The following is a 19,091-nucleotide window of genomic DNA, read 5'->3' on the forward strand; positions in this document are numbered from 1 at the left end:
GCGTCAAGGAAGGTTAAGGCAAAGCCAAATATCTGTACATCCGTACATCTAAAAAATCAGCACCTTGAAAAAGACAAGACCACCTTGCATTCCAAAACGTTGTGAAATGTTTATTTAGAGGTAAAAAATATCTTTGCGCACAGATCTGTAGGAGACAGATTAATCTCCTCTACGTGACACACAACTATCAAAATGGAGACATTTATCTTCTGGACATCTGACCTGAGAGTGTCCTCACATAGAACCATAATAAACTGCCTCAACACTTAAGATAACTAAGCTTTCTTCCACATGTTTTCTGTCTGTCTGTATGTTATTCTGATGGAAGAGTGTTTGTGTGCTGAATGGGCAATGCCAATAACTACATGTCTAGTGCACATTGGAAATTCCATATTAACTTACTACTACAACTGTAGCACTGCAGTATTCCAGCCATGTGACGAGTGCTACCAGTCTACTGAAGCGTAGAGCAGTGGTGCCCAAGCGGTGGTCCACGACCCTCTGGTGGGCAGCATTCTCTCCCTCTCCTTCTTGGCTTTTGGAAGAAAGCGAAGACATTTTTCGCTTTCTTCCAAAGAAAACTCACTAAATGTAAATTAGATGATGAGATTCAGTGGGGTTGAGGAATTTGATCATTTTTCTGGCTTGTCTGAATCTGTATTTGGTGTGTATCAGCTAAAAGATAATTTCCTCTTCTGAGTCCTGTGGTGAAATCAAGGACATGATCCTAGTAGTCCAGAGTGTGATCACCACGGCCCACCTATGTCAGAGGGATCCAGTGACGATGGGCTTGAAATGAGAGCTTAGGCAAGCTGTGTGTGCAGACAGTTATCTCTGTGAGTCAGTGTTGAAAATTAAAAATAGTTTTTAATACATTTCGAGTTAAGACTCTGTAGTACAGTGACAGCCCATGAGGGGAACATGAATGAGTTAGAGTGTGAAGGACGAATCAAATCCTGACATTTCAAAGAACATACAGCACAGAGTACACAACACAATACAATATTTAAAACCAAACTGACAAACAGAAGTCTTTTCCTAGCCATTTATCCATTAAGTAAGGTCTTCCACATAAAGATATTATGTGGTCCATTTCAGTCTAGACAAATTATCTCCAGTACACAAATGTCTCAGTGGACCTTTGGGTTCTGAGTTCTCCAGTCTCAGTGGACTTTGGGTTCTGAGTTCTCCAGTCTCAGTGGACTTTGGGTTCTGAGTCGTCCGATCTCGGTGGACTTTTGGGTTCTGAGTTCTCCGGTCTCAGCCGACTTTGAGTTCTGAGTCCTCAGCTCTCCGTGGCCTCAGTGGACCTTGGCCATGAGCTGCTGGGTGAAGAGCTTCTTGAGTTGGGACACCTCCTCGCTCAGGGAGGTGAGCTGGGAGCGCAGTACGCTGTTCTCGTTCTGGTAGTCCCCCCCCAGGGAAGGTCCGCACGGCGGGGTCTGCCTCTCCCGCACCGCTCCGTCATCCGTCGTCTCCGGCGGGTGTACCCACAAGCCCCTCACCCCGGGAGCCTTCGCCAGACACGCAGCGGCGAGCGCCGGGCTGCGTCTGTCCCCCGTCCCCCCTTCGCCGGCGTCCCCGCAGCCCGGAACCTTGAAGCGCAGCTTGTGGGGGAGCGTCTTCATGCCTTCCGCAGGGGAGAAGGGTAGGTGTGCGGTCGCGGTGAGGGTCCTGGGGCCCTCGGCAGCAGAGGGGGGGGAGTGGTGGGGCTCGTAGGCCAGGTCGTCCGCCACGCCGCGCGGGGACAGCTTACCGCCGTCGCTCAGCCGGTCCTCGAAGAACACCGGGCTCCCCACACTAGAACCCCCAGGGGTGGAGAACCCCGAGTCCTCCGACAGGTGGCCCTGCCCCAGCTCCCTGATCGCCCGCAGGGCCTGGCTGTGGTGGGGGTGCGAGGCCGGGAGGGCCCCTGAGGGATCCCGGTCCGCCCTGGGGAGGTAGTAGGGGCTGGGTCTCTGTGGGCCGCAGGGAGGGGCGGTGCTGGCGAGGGGCAGCATGGGGGCGCTGGAGGGGTCTTTGACCAGGCCGAAGCGGAACTTGAGCGCCAGCAGCTCGGCGCGGAGCCGGGCGTTCTCCTCCAGCAGCGCCAGCACGCGGTTCTCCAGCACCATGTCGTTGACGCGGCGCTTCTCCCGCGACCGCTTGGCCGCCTCGTTGTTCTTGCGGCGCTTGTCCCAGTAGCCGTCATCCTTCTGGTCCACGGGGATGAACTCCCGCTTGCGGCGCAGCGCCGCGTTGGACGAGGGGCTGGCCTTGCGCTTCACGGAGGGGGTGCGGCCCAGCAGAGAGTGGGCCAGCAGGCTGCTGGATGTCAGGAGGGACACCGCCTCGTCTGTGAAGGACATGGAGGTGCCACCTGCTCCTCCTCCCTCCTCTCCTCCACTCAGAGGAGAGAGTCCGCCAGGGGAGTGCATCATGGTCTGCATATCTCCTCCCTCATGCGATCTCCTCAACTGCTGGGACTCGTCAAACATGACAGGAGCACTCATTCAAATGTTTTATCGTTACTTCTTCAAAGCGCCGATGCGACGTCGTCGGAGATTGCAGCAACAGTGCCACCTGGTGACCAAAAGAAAGAAAGACAGTTTAGTGGTTATGCAATGAGTATTATGCAACCTCATTATATCGCTCCATAAAAGCTGCCAGCCCTTTGTAATGGCCCTGCACAATCGCTCGTAATAGAAGCAACAGGCGTCGGAAGCGGATATCCACACAATCCGCATCCTCTCGTGATGACGAAGAACGTGAAAAAAATAAAAACGATAAAAGCGATTGTTGATATACATTGCATAACATGTGGAAATGGTATAAGCCCACATGAATACATGTGGAAATATACAAGGGCTGAACATTAAGAACAAAAGTTTTCAAAATGAAAAAACATCTAAAGAAAACTACGACGCAAACAATATTTTATATTCTCTCAAACAGGATCTGAGAGATGTTTAATTTAAAAGTCGAACTTCCAATTGTTAAACTGATGCATTTTCAATAATTCCCTGACATCGACACCTGATTGATTTATTTTATCTCTTTGCTTTTGAAAGTCCTACTTAGAAAGTGCGTTAAAGTGTGCAGGTGATCTTAATGTTACATATCTGTCATATTTTCCTTTTAATAGAACGCTAAGCATGCTACATAAATATATTAAATAGCCCCGTATAAAAATCCATCCTATCTATTTTTGTCAGTGTGGTAATTCTGGATTTAAATTCATTCATCCAAACATGTTTCAGCCTTGTCAAGCAATGTAGCCTGCGGAAAATAAAATAAAGAAGTTTACCTCCAGTTTAGGCGTGAATGAATTTCTCCGTCCTCCAACAAGATTCTCTCTTCCTTCCCGACTCCGGAAGAAGCTGTGTGTGTGGTGTTTGCTCCGTCCCGCTACGGTCCCCCTCTGTCGTCTCCCACCTCCCTCTCACTGTCCCACTGAGCGCTGTGATTATGAGAGCGAGCCGGCGTTACTTGGTATTATCGCGCTGTCTCGTCGCCCGCGCGCTGTGCTCCACTTGGACGCTGCAGACTCTATTTGTAACGTCCCGCGCTAAGTTCAGCCAAGGACGTCTATCCTCACTTGAACCAGCGGGGCTGTGTGTTCGCTACTTGGGCCGCCTCTCGTCCAACGGCAAGTGGACCCTCCCCGACCATCCTCAGCTGACCCCGCTACCACACAGGCGGAATCTCATAACAATTACGTAATTCTGCTCTCTCTTTGTCTCTCTCTCTCTCTCTCTCTCTCTCTCTCTCTCTCTCTCCACTCTCCAGCCCATTCTCTCTCACCCTCTCTCTCTCTCTCTCTCTCTCTCTCTCTCCCCCCCCCTCTCTCTCTCTCCAGCCCATTCTCTCTCACCCTCTCTCTCTCTCTTTCTCTCTCCTCCCCCCCTCTCTCTCTCTCTCCAGTCCATTCTCTCTCACCCTCTCTCTCTCTCTCTCTCCAGCCCATTCTCTCTCTCTCTCTCTCTCTCTCTCTCTCTCTCTCTCTCTCTCTCCCTCTCTTCAGCCCCTACTCTCTCTCTCTCCCTCTCTCCCTCTCTCTCTCTCTCTCCCTCTCTTCAGCCCCTACTCTCTCTCTCTCTCTCTCTCTCTCTCTCTCTCTCTCTCTCAGTTTGGCTGCTGTCTTCCCAGCCAGCGTTGTGTAACATTCATAATCTCTCTGAAAGACATAATCAGGTAGCAAAATAAAATCAACACAGTGCCTGGCTTGGCTTATGGACTTTAAGATCAGGGATGGTTCAAATAGAAGCTGACCCAGACCCGCTCTCTCCGGGGGAACACCACGTGATGGCTGTTTGGCTTATTAGAACTTGTTTCAGGGTATTATGTCCTCAACTATGACTCTATGTAGTAGAAATAACGTAAGCGTCTTAGCATTCCACATAAAGAATTAGGCCCCGCCGTTTGGGAAGCAATCTATGATCAAGTAAAAGTATGCCTCATATGTCTTTCAACATTTAAAGGCTGAAAGAAATTTATTATCAACTTTTGCGAGAGCCAAACATAAATCTGGTCAGTTTACATCTGTACGTCTATACATCATCATTAGCAAAAAGGTCTTATTCGAATGCATGCACCTCACAACACGACTGTTGTTGTAACACAAGACTAAACTTGAAAACCCAATCTCGCCAGGGGGGTGAAGGGCTATCAGCTCAACAGGGCACACAGGGCAAAGTCACCAGGTCAGGCCTTCATATGTCGAGCATGTCAAGAATTCATTATGTTTTCAAGGAACCCTGAACAGTGGTGTAAGCAAGGCTCCTCCCACTTGTGCGAAGCCCCGCCCCATCTGCCCCCGCCCCTCCCCCTCCAGGCCTTCAGGGCTCCTTGGTGTAAGGGGGGAGGAGGGCGTGTTGTTGTTGTGTAATGCGGCCGATGACTCAATGTGGTGTTGGGTAACTCTCTGAGAAAACACGCCTTGTTTCAAGGAAACCGAGGATGGCCGTTCACAGAAAGGGTCCATAACTCTTACGCTGGGGCCCCGGGGAGACCCTTGATCTGCTCTTCTGAAGCATTCCCTTCTGGGAAGATGTTTCACCACAGACCACGTGTTTCTCTCGAGCAGTCCCCCCCACCTTTTTGTTGTTCAGTGTTTTTGTGATCACAATTTGGAATGTAAGTCATTGATCTGTGACACACGGCACACGTCAGACTTTCAGAGAAACACACGCACACACACAGACACACAGATAGACACAAACAGACCCCCCCCCCCCCACACACACACACACACAATTAGATACACACACAGACACCGACAGACACACACACACACACACACTAAAGCATGTACACACACTTTTCAGATTCCAGATTACAATAAGTATGAGAAGAAAAAAGATAGCAAAGAAGGATTTGCAAGAGCAATAGTGTACATGGTCACGGCACAGCTGTATCAGTTGTCTAACAGGATACCTGTTAGGTTGACCCCCTACAAGACCCCTGATTGGATGAGGATAACGACCCATGGCCAATGTGTGTTTTCTGTGTTTTCTGTACATGTTGTGCACCAGGTCATTATGTTATTTTATGTATAGTGGGTTTTGCTATGTGTGTATATTTGTCTACTGTATGCACTATTTTTTTTACTGATTGGTGAAGTCATGACCCACCCTACTGTGACTCTGATTGGCTCTTCCTAACGAGGAAGTGTCTCACGTAGCCCTCTCTGAAAGAACAGGAAGTCGATGCTCTTTTGCTGCCCTCGGCGTACTCCACGGGAGAAATCTGCCTGCGGGGCTTCCTGCGTAGTTTAAGCAGTGACAGGGTTCATATTTGGGAGGATGTGGTGGATGAGTGTGTCAAACGCAGCACTAACAGCCCCAGAATACTGGGGCTGTTTTCATATTAGTAACTTATTTGACTCATTCTTTTTATTTTCACAGGCAGTCATTTGGCAGTCATCACATGACTGCCAAGACGCATTAGACGCACGTTGGCATATGACCAGGAGAGGCGTTCCATCATCGACACGAGTCATACATAGGACTCTTTATAGCCACAATGTTGCATCTTTTACATGTAAAAGAAGTGTACACACTTATTGTATGTTGTACGTCCTTGCACTTACAAATAGTACTTAGAATTGTGTAGCGTCTTATCCTGGCTATCTTTGTTCTATACGGGGAATGGGATAACCTTGGGATAGCCACTAACGATTGTTAGTGCCTAGTTAGTGTTGAACATCTTTACTGTATCGACAGCTATATATTGTTTCTCTTTCTTCTGACAAATGTACTTATAAAAGCGTCTGCTAAACGCCCTAAATGTAAAATGTAAATGTAAAACCAAGAAACCAAGGACTATACGGTGGGTATGAGCCCAACTGGTTGCGCAGCAACTGGCTGTTTTACAAGGATGGCCACTCCAGGTGAGGGTCAGAGTCTGGACGTTGCCCACTCTGATTAGTCCGTGAGGATCACAGCCTTGTGGTGACGTCATCGCCCACCCAGAGTCTGGGCGTTGGTAGTTGACCTTCTGGCCCAGCTTCACAACAACCAGCTGGAAGGTAGCGGAGCGGGGGGGAGGGAGGGAGGGAGTGGATGGAGCATAACGAGGGGAAGAGGGAGTAGGGGAGTGGAGAAAGGGGAGGGAGGAGAAGGAGAGGATGAGAGAGAAGGGGATGAAAGGTAGGGTGGAAGAGAGGGAGTGAAGGGGAGGGGAACAAGGGGGGTGGGCTGTTATGTAAGGTTCCCCAGGGGTGATGGAGGAGCTGAAAATATCCTCCTAACTGCATCACAGAGCAGCGGGTGGAGGAGAGGAGAGGGGTCACTCTGCTGACACAGTTAGTCAGGACAGGAAAGAGGCTACGAGGTCACGTAACACAACAGATTTGACCCATTTCCATGTAAAGATTTGTGGGTATTTCATCCCTGTCTCTCGGTCATCCTCTTCTCCATCTTTTGTTATTTTGTCTCTTTCTCTGTTGCCTTGACACTGCTGATGTTTACCGTTCTCCTAATGCACATGTTCAGATTCAAAAAGATAGAAGTGTATCTTACATCTTCATCAGCCCTGTATTTGGTCCTGTGTTGAAAGTTAAGTAAATCTCAAAAGTCACTTTTTTAGTTTACATTGTGAACAGTGAAGATTTCTGTATTCTGTAAGTTTTAATAAAATGTTGTAAACGGGGAAATACTTTTTAAATTCAAGATGTCTGCTTCCCCCAACTGGAGCTTTGAAGATTACTGTTTGCTCACATGGATTTTGGATTTATGTTTTGACATTTACTGTAATGAATATTTTAAGTTTGAAGAGAGAGAGAGAGAGAGAGAGAGAGAGAGAGAGAGAGAGAGAGAGAGAGAGAGAGAGAGAGAGAGAAAAAAAAAAAGAGAGGTTATTTAGAGTCTCCACATAGATTAATGGACTTTTTGAACCCTTCATCTTGCAAGTGTGGTTACTTACAGTGGAAAGCCATCCGTATCAATCACACGTTGTCATTACTCTTCTTTAGCTAGCACTGGGTTTTGAGTAGAAACACATGTACAACAGATGTTAAAGAAACATATAGCTTCTACAAACTTCCTTTAGGCCGGGCCTTACATGGAGTTCACCATCTTAAGTCATTTAAAAAAGAGCCAGTGCTTTAGCAGAGGGCTAATTCTAGTTCAGGGCTAGTGCTATTGCAGGGCAGGGGACGCAGCAGGGGACGGGCAACAGACACTAGGGCTAATGTCAGAGCATGGACATTGTACAGTATGTAATTTATAACCCCTTTGTGAACTATCTAAGAAAAACTAACGTATCACACAACCAACCAACCAAACAAACAAAACAAACCAAACACAGTGAATTCTAGCTCTGCGGAACTTATTTTGCCTCCACACGTTGGTCGTTCACAGTCTGCGTTTCACGTGGGAAATTGCGGCGCAATTGAGGTGCAAGCTTGAGCTAATCTGGTCCGTGCAGTGACGCGGGAATCACAGCTTAACCCCGGCTCCTCTTTATGAATCACCTTCCCCCGGGGGCCGGCTCGCAGGACGCGACACTGCGCTGATATTGCCAAGACGTGTAGCGGGCCGCGTATGCATGCTAGATGTAGCGCGCTATAAATAGCAACGATGACTCACTTTGGATAACTTGGGGGAGGGAGTTTCATAACTCTATGTGTGTTTCTGTGTGTGTTTCTGTGTATGGTTGAGAGAAAAATATAGCGTGTGTCTGTTTGAGAGAGAAAGAGATGGTGTGTGTGTGTGTTGTGTGTGTATGTGTGTCTGTGTGTCTGTGTGTGTATGCATGTGTGAGAGAGAGAAAGAGATGATGTGTGTGTTGTGTGTGTATATATGTGTATCTGTGTGTATGTGTATCTGTGTGTGTGTGTGTGTGTGTGTGTGTGTGTGAGGGCGCCCCTGACGTTGTTCAGCTTGTGATAGAGGCGTGTTTGTTCTCTTCCTTCCCACGCAAACCAGAGGTTTAATCGATCTTAACCCGACAGCATCTTGCTCACGCAAGCCAGACCTCAGCCGCCCTGAAACTCCCAAACACTCCTCAACTCTCCTCACTTTGCTTCCAACAACACAACAACACAACCACACAACCACACAACAACACAACCACACAACCACACAACAACACAACACAACACAGATGTACTCTCCTCACTCTGCCTACAACAACACAACAACACAACACTGACCACCGTACTCTCCTCACTCTGCTTACAACAACACAACAACACAACAACACAACAACACAACAACAGAGCCCGTCGTACTAATGCGGTATTAGTGCTGCGTCCGGCCTCCAGTGAGCTGCTGCCGGCCTTGGAAAACACGTCCGGACCTTCGTGAGCCCCCAGCCTCCAAGCTCTCTGTCCTCATGCTTCTATTCTCGGCCTATTGGTGTACGTCACGCCGTTGCTAAAGCAACCACTGACGGTGGTGGTGGTGGTGGTGGGGGGGGGGGGCTGGGATAGAGTTGGGCGGGGGGTGATGGTGGGTGATGCTCATGAAGCTAATCAGAGAGATGGAAGATGGAGCGTTTCGTCAGGGCAACAAGAGTGTAATCAACAACAAGTTGGTAGCAACTTGCTGAGTGGCTGAGCGGAGGATGGTCAAGGTGTGGTCTTCCTGGTTACCAAGGCAGTGTGTGAGAGTGTGCTGGTCTGTGTGTGGCATCACGCCGCTGCATGGCATCCTGTCATGGTGTGAAATGACATCAGTGACCATGTACCGTAACGCTAGAGAAGAGACCTCTGGTTGACCGATAATATTATCTGGAACACGCTCTGGAGACAAACACAGTGTATGTTGACAGTAATGTCTGTCTGTCTCTGTATCTCTTCCTCTGGGGCGTGCAAAAAGCAAAACAGACAAAAGTTGGATAAACATTTGTTGGAAGAACATACAGAATATAGAGATAGCTAGACAGACAAAACCAGTTTATTTAAATGTTTTTTATCTGTAAATGTGTGGAAGTGGTGCTCTGGTGATGGACTTGTCTTCAAACGGGATGAGGCAGAGACCGATCGTGTCTGGTTCAAGTCGTACAGATGGCCGCTTTCAACCCAGCAAGGTTTGGAGATGTGAGGGTTTAATGCAGTCAGTTTGGAGAAGCTACAGAGAGAGAGAGGGATTGGAGAGGAAGAGAGAGAGTGTGTCAGAGAGAGGGGGATTGGGGGGTAGAGAGAGAGAGAGAGAGAGAGAGAGAGAGAGAGAGAGAGAGAGAGAGTGGTAGTGCAAGGGAAAGAAACAGTGAAGGGGAGAGAGAGAGAGAGCAGTGCGGCTGGTGGTTATGTAAAACATGCTGGGTTGTTGCATAACCCATGCATAATCAGTGGCCAACCCAGATATAGCTGGCCTACTTTACCCTGCTGACAGTGACACAGTGTCCTGAGCACACTGGTGCACCGTCGTGCACGCACTGTGCAAGCTGCCTTCTGCCCCCCCGGTCCTTCACCGTCCCCGCTGTGTTGGCCATCTCAGATCCAGATCCACGTTTAGTCATCTAGCATAAGACTCTATCTATCCATCTAGACTCTTCTATCTACAGCACAGACTGAAAAGTGAGGCTGAGAAAAATCAATGCATAATCAACAGTTGGAGCAGCTCCAAAGAATGTCGTAGACCTACAAACTAGTGTTTAAGTGCATAGTGGTTGGTTGTAACGGCTCTATATTTTGCGATTGATAACAGAGGAGATCGACTCAATCCTGTCCCTCTGTGCACCTCAGATCGTTTTTAATTAGTTTTAGTTTGGAGAATGAACGCTTGGCAGTTGCAGTGACAGAAATAATAAGAAATATGCTAAAGACTATCTGAAGGTAGTATTTCACAGATTATGTGGATGACCTAATGATGTTTGTCTTTGACCAGGTGTTTCAGGACCCAACACAATTTGATGATGGATTCAAGACAATCCCCATACCGAAGGACCCGTCAGTCCAGTATGAGGGACCCTCAAAGAGGTTGTGGTTGCCACATATTCCGCTTCAGTCAAGGGGCGGTTGGAAGCCAATATACTATCCAGCCGGATCTGGAAACTCCTGACATATGCAGGGTACCACACAAGTCGGGGAGACAACCCTGACACTCCTTCATGATGAGCTCCAGCTTAAAAAGTTTGTTTACGAAAGAATGTAGTTATTTTGAGAGAACATTTATTCATAATTTCTTCACTAATTATTTGGGTCCTCCAGTATGATAAAACCTCACTGTTTTAAATGGTTGTATCTCATTACATGTAACAAGATCATGCTTCTGTTCTATGCCCCAAAAGTCCAAATTCAGAGGAATTAGGAAAATAAGAATCAGTTACAACCAATACTGTTTTATAATAGGGCAAACAATAACATTGCTTCAGCAACATGTATTTCCTTGTCTAACTAAATGGTTACTAAATAGTTTTATATGAGATTGCTAGAAATAAATTATGGAAAACGTTGATACCTTTTACGCAAAGGATAATGTACAGTGAACAGGGAGATGAGCAGGACCCCGAGGGTTGTTCTTATTCTTGGCTACAAAGATACATTAAAAAATGAGATGCTGTAGTTGATTAAACTAACTATTAGCTATCATTCGTATTTATTTGCAGTGGACATTTTCAACTTTGTTGGGAAATCCGGTGCAGATTCCATAAGTACACCTTAATAACAAATGATAAACTATACACTTCGGTCAGTTGAACGAACCACAGACAGCTGACCAATCACAGCAGACTGGCCTTTTCGGGAGGCGGGCCTTTAAGAGACAGAAGCTAAAGCAAAGCTGTTCTGACAAAGGGTGAAAGAGGTGCTGCATCAATGTACAGTGCGGGAATAAGGACGTTTATTTTTAGCATAAAAGCATGTAAGCCTTTTCTAGCAGAACCCCCAAATGAAATTAGTAACCTCAGAAATTGCATGATATGACCTCTTTAAAGCAAAACAGGCCAGAGAGCAGCTATAGGAATGATTATGTGCCTTTGGGCACTTTGGGATTTATTCAATGAAAAGCACTTATCATATATTTAAGACCGATGGTCGAGCGGGCTATTCCCCACTATTCACAGAGCCTGAGGTGAATAATTGTTTTAGTATATACTACACGTGAACACTCCAAAAATAAACAAGATAACGCTTTTTGCCAGGATTGTTTTTTATTATTAGCGTGACGAGATGACTGTCACGGGCAACATTTTGCGATGAAAACAATATCCCATGTTTGAGATCTCAATCATGGGATATTGCCCAATATCCCGAGATAGCGAACCAATCAAATTGCGCCATCTTAGAAGGTTCACGTGTAGCATATGCTAAAATGTATTATTATTAAGTAAGAGTAAAATAACAAGAGACTAGCATACTCCCGCACAAGTCGAGAACATAATAGTGTATTACAGTATAGTGTATAGTAGTACATTATACTACAGTTCAGATTATAGTACAGTATAGTATCATACAGAATAGTGCAGTACTGAAAGTACTAAGCCTATTGTGTTTAAAAAACGATAAGGCTGAAGACCTTACAGTACATTTATGACAGTACTCTCCCATGTTGACATGACCTGCACCCGTGTTTACTGACATACTGACATGTTCCCGACGCATGGGGAACAGTATGCACTCTGTCCCTGGTGACTCACTCTCTCTGTCTGTCTGCCTCTCTCTCTCTCTGGTAGCTGTCATGGGGCAGTGTGCCTCTCGTACAGACTGCTCTTCCCTCTAGCCTCGCTCCCACTACTGTGTCTTATCCCACACTGTTGTTTCTTAATCCACTGAACTGAGAGAACGTGGACTGAGGCAAACATACAGAGTCCTAAAATAGAGCGCCGCTGTGGCGGGCTTAACCCCAGCCGGCGTCCACACCTTCATGACAAACTCCCTACTGCCAGGTCGAGACAGCCGGCCGAAGTACAAGTGCGAGCAGGTACTCCGAAGCTCCTCTCTGTTCAAACCAGATGACGATATCTCAGAGATAATAACCTAATCCCGCCTTCTTTCGGCTGTGTCTCGTTGTGTGATTAAGGATCTCATTGGAGAGTAGACCATAAACTTATAATAAACAACCCCCCACCGACTCCATGCACCTTATGCAACGATCAGAGAGAGTGAGAGAGAGAGTGGGGGAGGGGAGAGAGACAGAGAGAGAGCGAGGGGGGGGGGGGGGAGAGAGGGGGAGGGAGAGAGAAAGAGAGAGAAAGCAAGGGGGGAGAGTGAGAGAGAGAGAAAAAAAGAAAAAGAGAGGGAAAGAGCGATGGGGGAAGAGCGAGAGAGAGAAAAAGAGAGAGAGACAGAGAGAGAGAGGGAGGGAGAGAGAGAGAGAAAAAGAGAGCTAGACAGAGAGAGAGCGATGGGGAAGAGCGAGAGAGAGAAAAAGAGAGAGAGACATAGAGAGAGGGGGGAGAGAGAGAGAGAGTCAGTTGTTATCCTATCATGACTACATTATATCATTGTTGACTCTGCTGGTGCTGCGTCGCTCAACTGAACAATTGACCCCCCTGTGTTTCGGACAATGCAAGCAGGACCGGAGTGACAGCGAGAGCAGAGGGGCAGCGAGGGAATGGCGATGGGCAGGGGGGGCTCGGGGGCCACGGGTGGCAGAGCGATGGACGTGGTTCGCTGAGGACAATGGGAGAATTCATGCGATCCTTGTGAGCCTTGTGAGCTCCAATGTTCTCAACAAGTCATCTAGTTCTGGGCTAAGTCAACTGTATTCATGTAGCTCTTAATCAGTTTAGTGAGTGCTAGTCAGACCCGGACACACCCCTGGTGGTGCTGACCACGCTAAGGTGAAAAGTAGATCACCTGAAGGGGTTTGGTCCGAGGTGGGCGTGTTGCTCAAGGAGCCCCTTGAAGGCGGCCTGCGTTGCTTCGTGTCGGGATGGTGACTAACTGAATGTCGGGGCTGCGGTTGTTATTCAGCACCTTGGCTGGTGTCGTTCGATTTCAATATCGTGATTTGGATTTGAATTTAAATGTAAATGACTTCTCCTGAAACTCATCGCTTAGTTTCCTGCTGGCTGCTCACACTCAATCATCTCAGGGTCTGATGGTATTCAGACGACGTGACGATGCACCAGACAGTGGCTGGGACGCCTTGGGAGATGATTGAGGTGAGGTCACCTCTGTCCCAGGTACAGACCTCAGCCTGCTTTGGTTTTAACTCTGTGTTCACTATTTACCATTTAGTCATCAAGCAGACTCCTCTTTCCATAGGGACTTACAGTAAACACATTTACTTTTAGTGCATTTAGCAGCTTTAACCAAAGCGACTTACATTAAGTACATTTGTCAGAACAAAGAGAAACAATATATCTCTATTGGTACAGTAAGGATGTTAACATTGCTTGGTTAACCCATTCCCCTTATCCAATAAAGATAGGATAAGGATAAGATACTACACAATGCTCTGTACTATTTTTAAGTGCACAACCAGTGTTGTGCAAGATCACACTTCACATGAACTAGTTCAACGTTCAGTTCTTACAAAAGAAAATGAATAAATGCACGTTCATAGTTCACCAATTCAGTTTCGGTTCAGTTCATTAACAGTTTTTTTAGAAACCGTGTGGGAGTGAGGATTCTGTGCTTATCTTTTAAAATGAATCCTCTCCATTACCAGCTGCCCATCACTACAATCTCAAATTGTTGTGGGTATTATTTGTACACCTGCTTCATTCATCACAACTAAGGCAGTAACTCTATTGAATAAACATGTCATCTGGACCTAAGCATCAATAATTAAGTGTCACAAAATCTGAACTAGTTCAAGTTCAAGTTCTTTAGTTAAAAATATGTATATATAAGTTCAGTTCAAAGTTCCTAGAAAAATGAACTTGTTCAATGAACTATTTATTTTGAACTAGTTCATGAACAACACTGTGTACAACATGCAATAAGTGCATAAGAGGGGTGTGTGTGTGTGTGTGGGGGGGGGGGAGGTTAGGTGGGAGTCTTTTGCAGAAGCTGGTGAGCAACTCTGCAGTCCTGACATCGGCAGGGAGACACATGTCATTGAGAAGCAGGCAGGGGTCAGGGGCATTCTGCTCAGTGATGCCTACATATAGACTACAGCCATAAGGGGTTAAAACCCAGAATCTTTCCCCTGGGAGTCGCACAAGCCTTACCCCTAGGCAGGCTATCCTGCCCCTGCTCAGAGGTGACTACTGTGCTCTCCTGAAGGCTGTGTTGTTGTGCTGGGATTCCGAGTGGTGGCCACCCGGACAGGCCCTGCCCAGAGGTCTCGGTGCAACATTTGTGTTTCCAAGAAGCACACAGAACATTCTGTTATAATGTTAACCATGGTAAATGATGATCACACATGCACACACACACACACACACACACACACACACACACACACACACACACACACACAAACACACACACACACACACACACACACACACACACACACACAGGCAAACACAGAGGCACACACACACACACACACACACACACACACACACACACACACACACACACACACACACACAGACAGCCCTGAATGAATCAAACCACATCCCCTCCCTGGCTGAGCCACTGGTCTCATACCCCGGGGGTAATGAGCAACGTGATCCGTGAACGATGTGCTTATGACATCAGCTCACAGATATTGTTTCCGTCCAGGTCTGTTCCTTTTCATTTCCTGTCCCGGCGGGTTGAACACAGTATTGCAACATCAAAATCACATCATGTTTATGTCCGTGTCAGCAGCTGCGTCATGCCGACGGGAGGTGAGGGACGCGGTGTGCGGAGAGCTAATAGAGGTCTCTGGGAGGACTCCCCCCCCCCCCCCACCCCCACATGAATTACGCGTCCTCTGCTCCGGCTTGAAGACGGATGACATAACCGACACACGCCATGCATCGGTGCGGTGGACGAATGAGTGCATTCTCGAGTTTAAACCACACAGCCCAAAGCACAGGTCAATGTTGTGACCTTACTGAGCTTACCGGGCGATGCCGTTCACTTTAATACCCAATCAGTTGTGTGTCATCATGGCACAAGTATCAGCCAAGTTAATACACAATGACAGACGTGAGGTAAGGAGGTTGAGAAAAACATCAGAGATAATTATACAGCCTACTTAAAGGCGTTGATGTTTATCTTCTGTTTGAGGAATTGCTGTCAATGGTCTGTTTGAAAAGCTTATTGAAGGAATACATGTTCTTTACATGTTAAAGAACATACCATGTTGTTACTAGTTGTAGAGGCCAGTTACACCACACTAAAACAAACTCAGTGAAAGCCTCCAGGCCAGGGAGAGGTTTTCAGAGCTAGCTGCTGGTTGTGTAGGCAGCAGCACTCTCTGCTGTGCTTAAAGTTGAACTACATCTATGAAACTAATGTAACGTATTCTCATTACTTTAATTAATGAGCAAAAGCGGCAACTTATTGAAGCCTTTTAGAATTGTTTCGATTGGAATATAGTTCTGAGCAATTGTAATTGTGTTCAATAAATACTTTTTTGTGCAACACTTCATGTACAATGTTTAAGTGTAATCAGTGACTGACTAAAATCTGCTTGCCCGTGCTGTCCGGGGACGTGAAGCGCAGAGGTATGACATAAAACAAGGTGTGCCTGCTCCTTAATGACATGTTACTAAATTCAATAGTGGCTCTTGCACTGCTTCCACAGACCTTAGAGGCATCCGACAAACAGCAGGTCAAGCAGTTTACACCACACAGAATAAAGAGATTAACTTATTGACTTAAGCTTGAAACGTAACACATCCTCTATGTGTGTGTGTGTGTGTGTGTGCGTGCGTTCGTGTGAGCGAACGTCCAGTTCACACTATAATATCCTTGTTTTGCAACGTTCGGCGGTCCAGTTTGAGCCGTCTGAAAGCTTTTCCGGTGCGAGAGCCATGGCGGCGTCCGGTGTGCGGCGTGGAGCCAGGGCGTTGTTGGACGAGACGGAGCCTTGGCCGCGCGACTCAGCAGCTTGCGGAGGATTAGGGCGCAGACAGTCCGCTGGCAGAGGGGAGCAGCAGGACAGATGGTGTTTAGCCTGGCTAAGCTCTCGCTTGTTGTTGCTCAGACCCCCACATCATTAGCCACTGAACTCTGCCGTGCGCCGGGGGCGGTCTGCAGTGTTGTTTTGTTTGGGTGCTGCTAGATCAGCCTGACTCATTTGTTGTTTTATGTGTAGTTTGAGTTCAAAGAAAAAACCGAACGTGTTTTGGATGAGTAACAACCAACAAGAAGGCCTTGTTGTAAAGATGAAAGATTCTGCCACCACAGATCACTCCAGAAAACCCAGGGGGAGGTTGATGGCTGAGTTCATGGCTATGAATTCGTTGTTTTTTTGCTTCTATTCAATCCTGTCATGATGAGTTGATTGTTTAAACCTTTTGTTTTGATTAAACAGGCTCCACCAGGGGGAGAAACCTGCCGTCCTCTCCTGAGATGAGACCCTCATCCATCCAGGACCTGTCCGACTGATCAACATATCAGTCGGATCAGTCTGATAAACCCTGTGATGCATCAGAGAGGGTCAGATGTGTGCATGAGATTAAGGATGATTAAGCTCGGGGAGAGAGTTGAAAATGTTTGTTATTAAAGTGAGAGATGGCTCAGGTCAGGGAAGGTATTATGAGGTTGTTAGGATCTGAAAGAAATGCATTTTGCCATGCATGAGTACAAACATTATCTTACTCAACCATGTGATTCAAACAAGAAAGTAGAAGAAAAGATCCAATATGTACTTATGATATTTCTTTACTCACATGCCAATTTGAGCTATAAAATAGTGTTTATACAGCCTTTATGAGTATACAGTTAATCCAAAGACTGTCTGAATGGGATCTAGAGGACACAGTTGAGAGTAAAACAGGAGAAAAATACAGCTAGTCAAGATAACGGAATGGAGCAGGATAGCCGTGACAACACCGGTGACATTACGGAACGCATCATCATGACAACAGAGTTTGATGTGTTTCAGAAATCAGGTCGGTGCAACAAGGGTGCCGTGGTCCTTTCAGAGGTCAAAGGTCATGTGGTTAATGATTACAACTGGTCTGGACTGGGGCGGCTGGCCGCCTCCCAGCGCTGGGACAGCCCGGTCACATGTCCCCCCAGTCTGGGAGCTCGGGGCCCCTGCGGAGACAAGAGCAGAAACAAGCTGATGATGTGTGTGTGTGTGTGTGTGTTTGTGCGTGCATGCGTGCTTGTGTGTGTGTGTGTGTGTGTGTCTGGTGTGGGTTTGTTTGAGATGTGTTTACTTAAACCCCCCCCCCCCCCCCCCCCAGTTTGTCAATTAAAGTGTCACATGTATAATTATTCTTTCAGAATGACCTTACGAAACATTCACAACAGCCTTCCCAAGCGTTTACCGCTCTAGATGTGAGAGCTGAGTGATGGGGCTCAGTGGTTGTTGGGTAAACGCTGTCTAATTGCTATAATTGACTTCGCATTGCCTTGATCCCATAAATGCCGGCTGCTATCTCCTGAAGCTCAAAACAAACACAAAGTCATTTACTTTAACTCTTTGTTCCAGGCAGGAGACTACTTGTTCCTTGTTCCTACTTGTGAGCTTGAAACAACACACGCACGCACACACTCACACACACACACACACACACACACACACACACACACACACACACACACAGATACACACGCAGCACACGCACACACGTTAAACCAGTGGGTAGCCGTGGTTACAGTAACGAGAGCCGACATGTCACCTGTGTCTGGCCAGAGCTCTGCTGGCCAGCCCTGGGCGGTGGCGGCCAAATCCGGTCCAATTTACCCTTGGACTGCTTAGCATCTGAGGGACAGCACAGAGAGACACAGATTTCACTTAGACAGCCATAATACCACCATTACGTAACCATGATATGTCCATGACTCACACACACACAAACCCCTACACTATGACGGGGCATATTGTCAAAATCGCCCCCCACTATGTTACGTAGTGTAGTGTGGCACCCTACCAGTCTGTGGGCTCACCTGCTGCTGCACTGCTGTCTGTGGGTGCTACTGGGTCCTCTTCCTCCTGGCGCTCGCTGCTTTCTCCGTACAGAGTACACCTCTGTCTGCGCAGTTCCTCCTCTCGCTCCCTGGACTCCTGGATGTCCTTCTGGACCTCTGGCTGGCGGGCCAGTGAGGGGCGCAGCTTTACAAACGGGTTTGCCCCCAGAAAGGGTTCTAGCTTTTTAGTCTTGCTCCGGCTCCCCTGTTTGGACGCTAGGGCCTCAACACTCAGAGAGTCCATGCTCCTGTGATGGCGCAGCTGCTGGGCCTGTCTGCAGTAGGGCCCTGCAACTGGGCTCCTGGATCGGCACCTCTCCCTTCTCCATCCCCCGTTGGTGTCCTCGGATCTGGGTACCCTGAGGGACTGGGTCCTGCAGACCGGCTGGCTCTGCAGAGACAGCATTTCCATGCTGCGGGTGCGCTCCAGAACGGAGGGGTAGACGGTGTCTGTGAAGGTGGTTTTACTGAGCCGGACTGCCCCCTCGACGGAGCCATGCTGAAGCCCCTCGAAGAGCTTCTTGGTCTCCTTCAGCTGCCGGGTCCCCTCCTTGCGGTACTCCCCGGGGATGGTGCCCTGGTTGACCAGCACCAGCTCCCTCTGGCGCTCCTGGCTGATCTCCTTCTGCATCTTCTGCTCGGAGAACTGCCGGGTCAGGCACTTGGCCGTGCCGGTGTCTCCGCCCTGCAG

At 47.7% G+C, this 19,091-nt stretch overlaps 1 protein-coding gene across 1 annotated transcript; it reads right to left on the minus strand.

Annotated features, from left to right (window-relative positions):
• Nucleotides 1–847: 847 nt before the first annotated feature.
• On the minus strand, nucleotides 848–3,636 carry nfil3-6 (nuclear factor, interleukin 3 regulated, member 6). Its single transcript, XM_084467745.1, has 2 exons — nucleotides 3,287–3,636; nucleotides 848–2,562 (listed from the first exon to the last, which is right to left on the minus strand). The coding sequence occupies exon 2, from the start codon at nucleotides 2,490–2,492 to the stop codon at nucleotides 1,302–1,304; it is 1,191 nt and encodes a 396-aa protein (XP_084323871.1). The 5' UTR covers nucleotides 2,493–2,562; nucleotides 3,287–3,636; the 3' UTR covers nucleotides 848–1,301.
• Nucleotides 3,637–19,091: the final 15,455 nt, after the last annotated feature.

This window comes from Micromesistius poutassou (genome assembly GCF_964030765.1).
Source record: "Micromesistius poutassou genome assembly, chromosome: 1".
Lineage (NCBI taxonomy): Eukaryota > Metazoa > Chordata > Actinopteri > Gadiformes > Gadidae > Micromesistius > Micromesistius poutassou.

What these genes read in the sequence shown, in the direction of transcription:
- nfil3-6 (XM_084467745.1), bottom strand. Translation starts at nt 2,492, where the DNA reads ATGAGTGCTCCTGTCATGTTTGACGAGTCCCAGCAGTTGAGGAGATCG.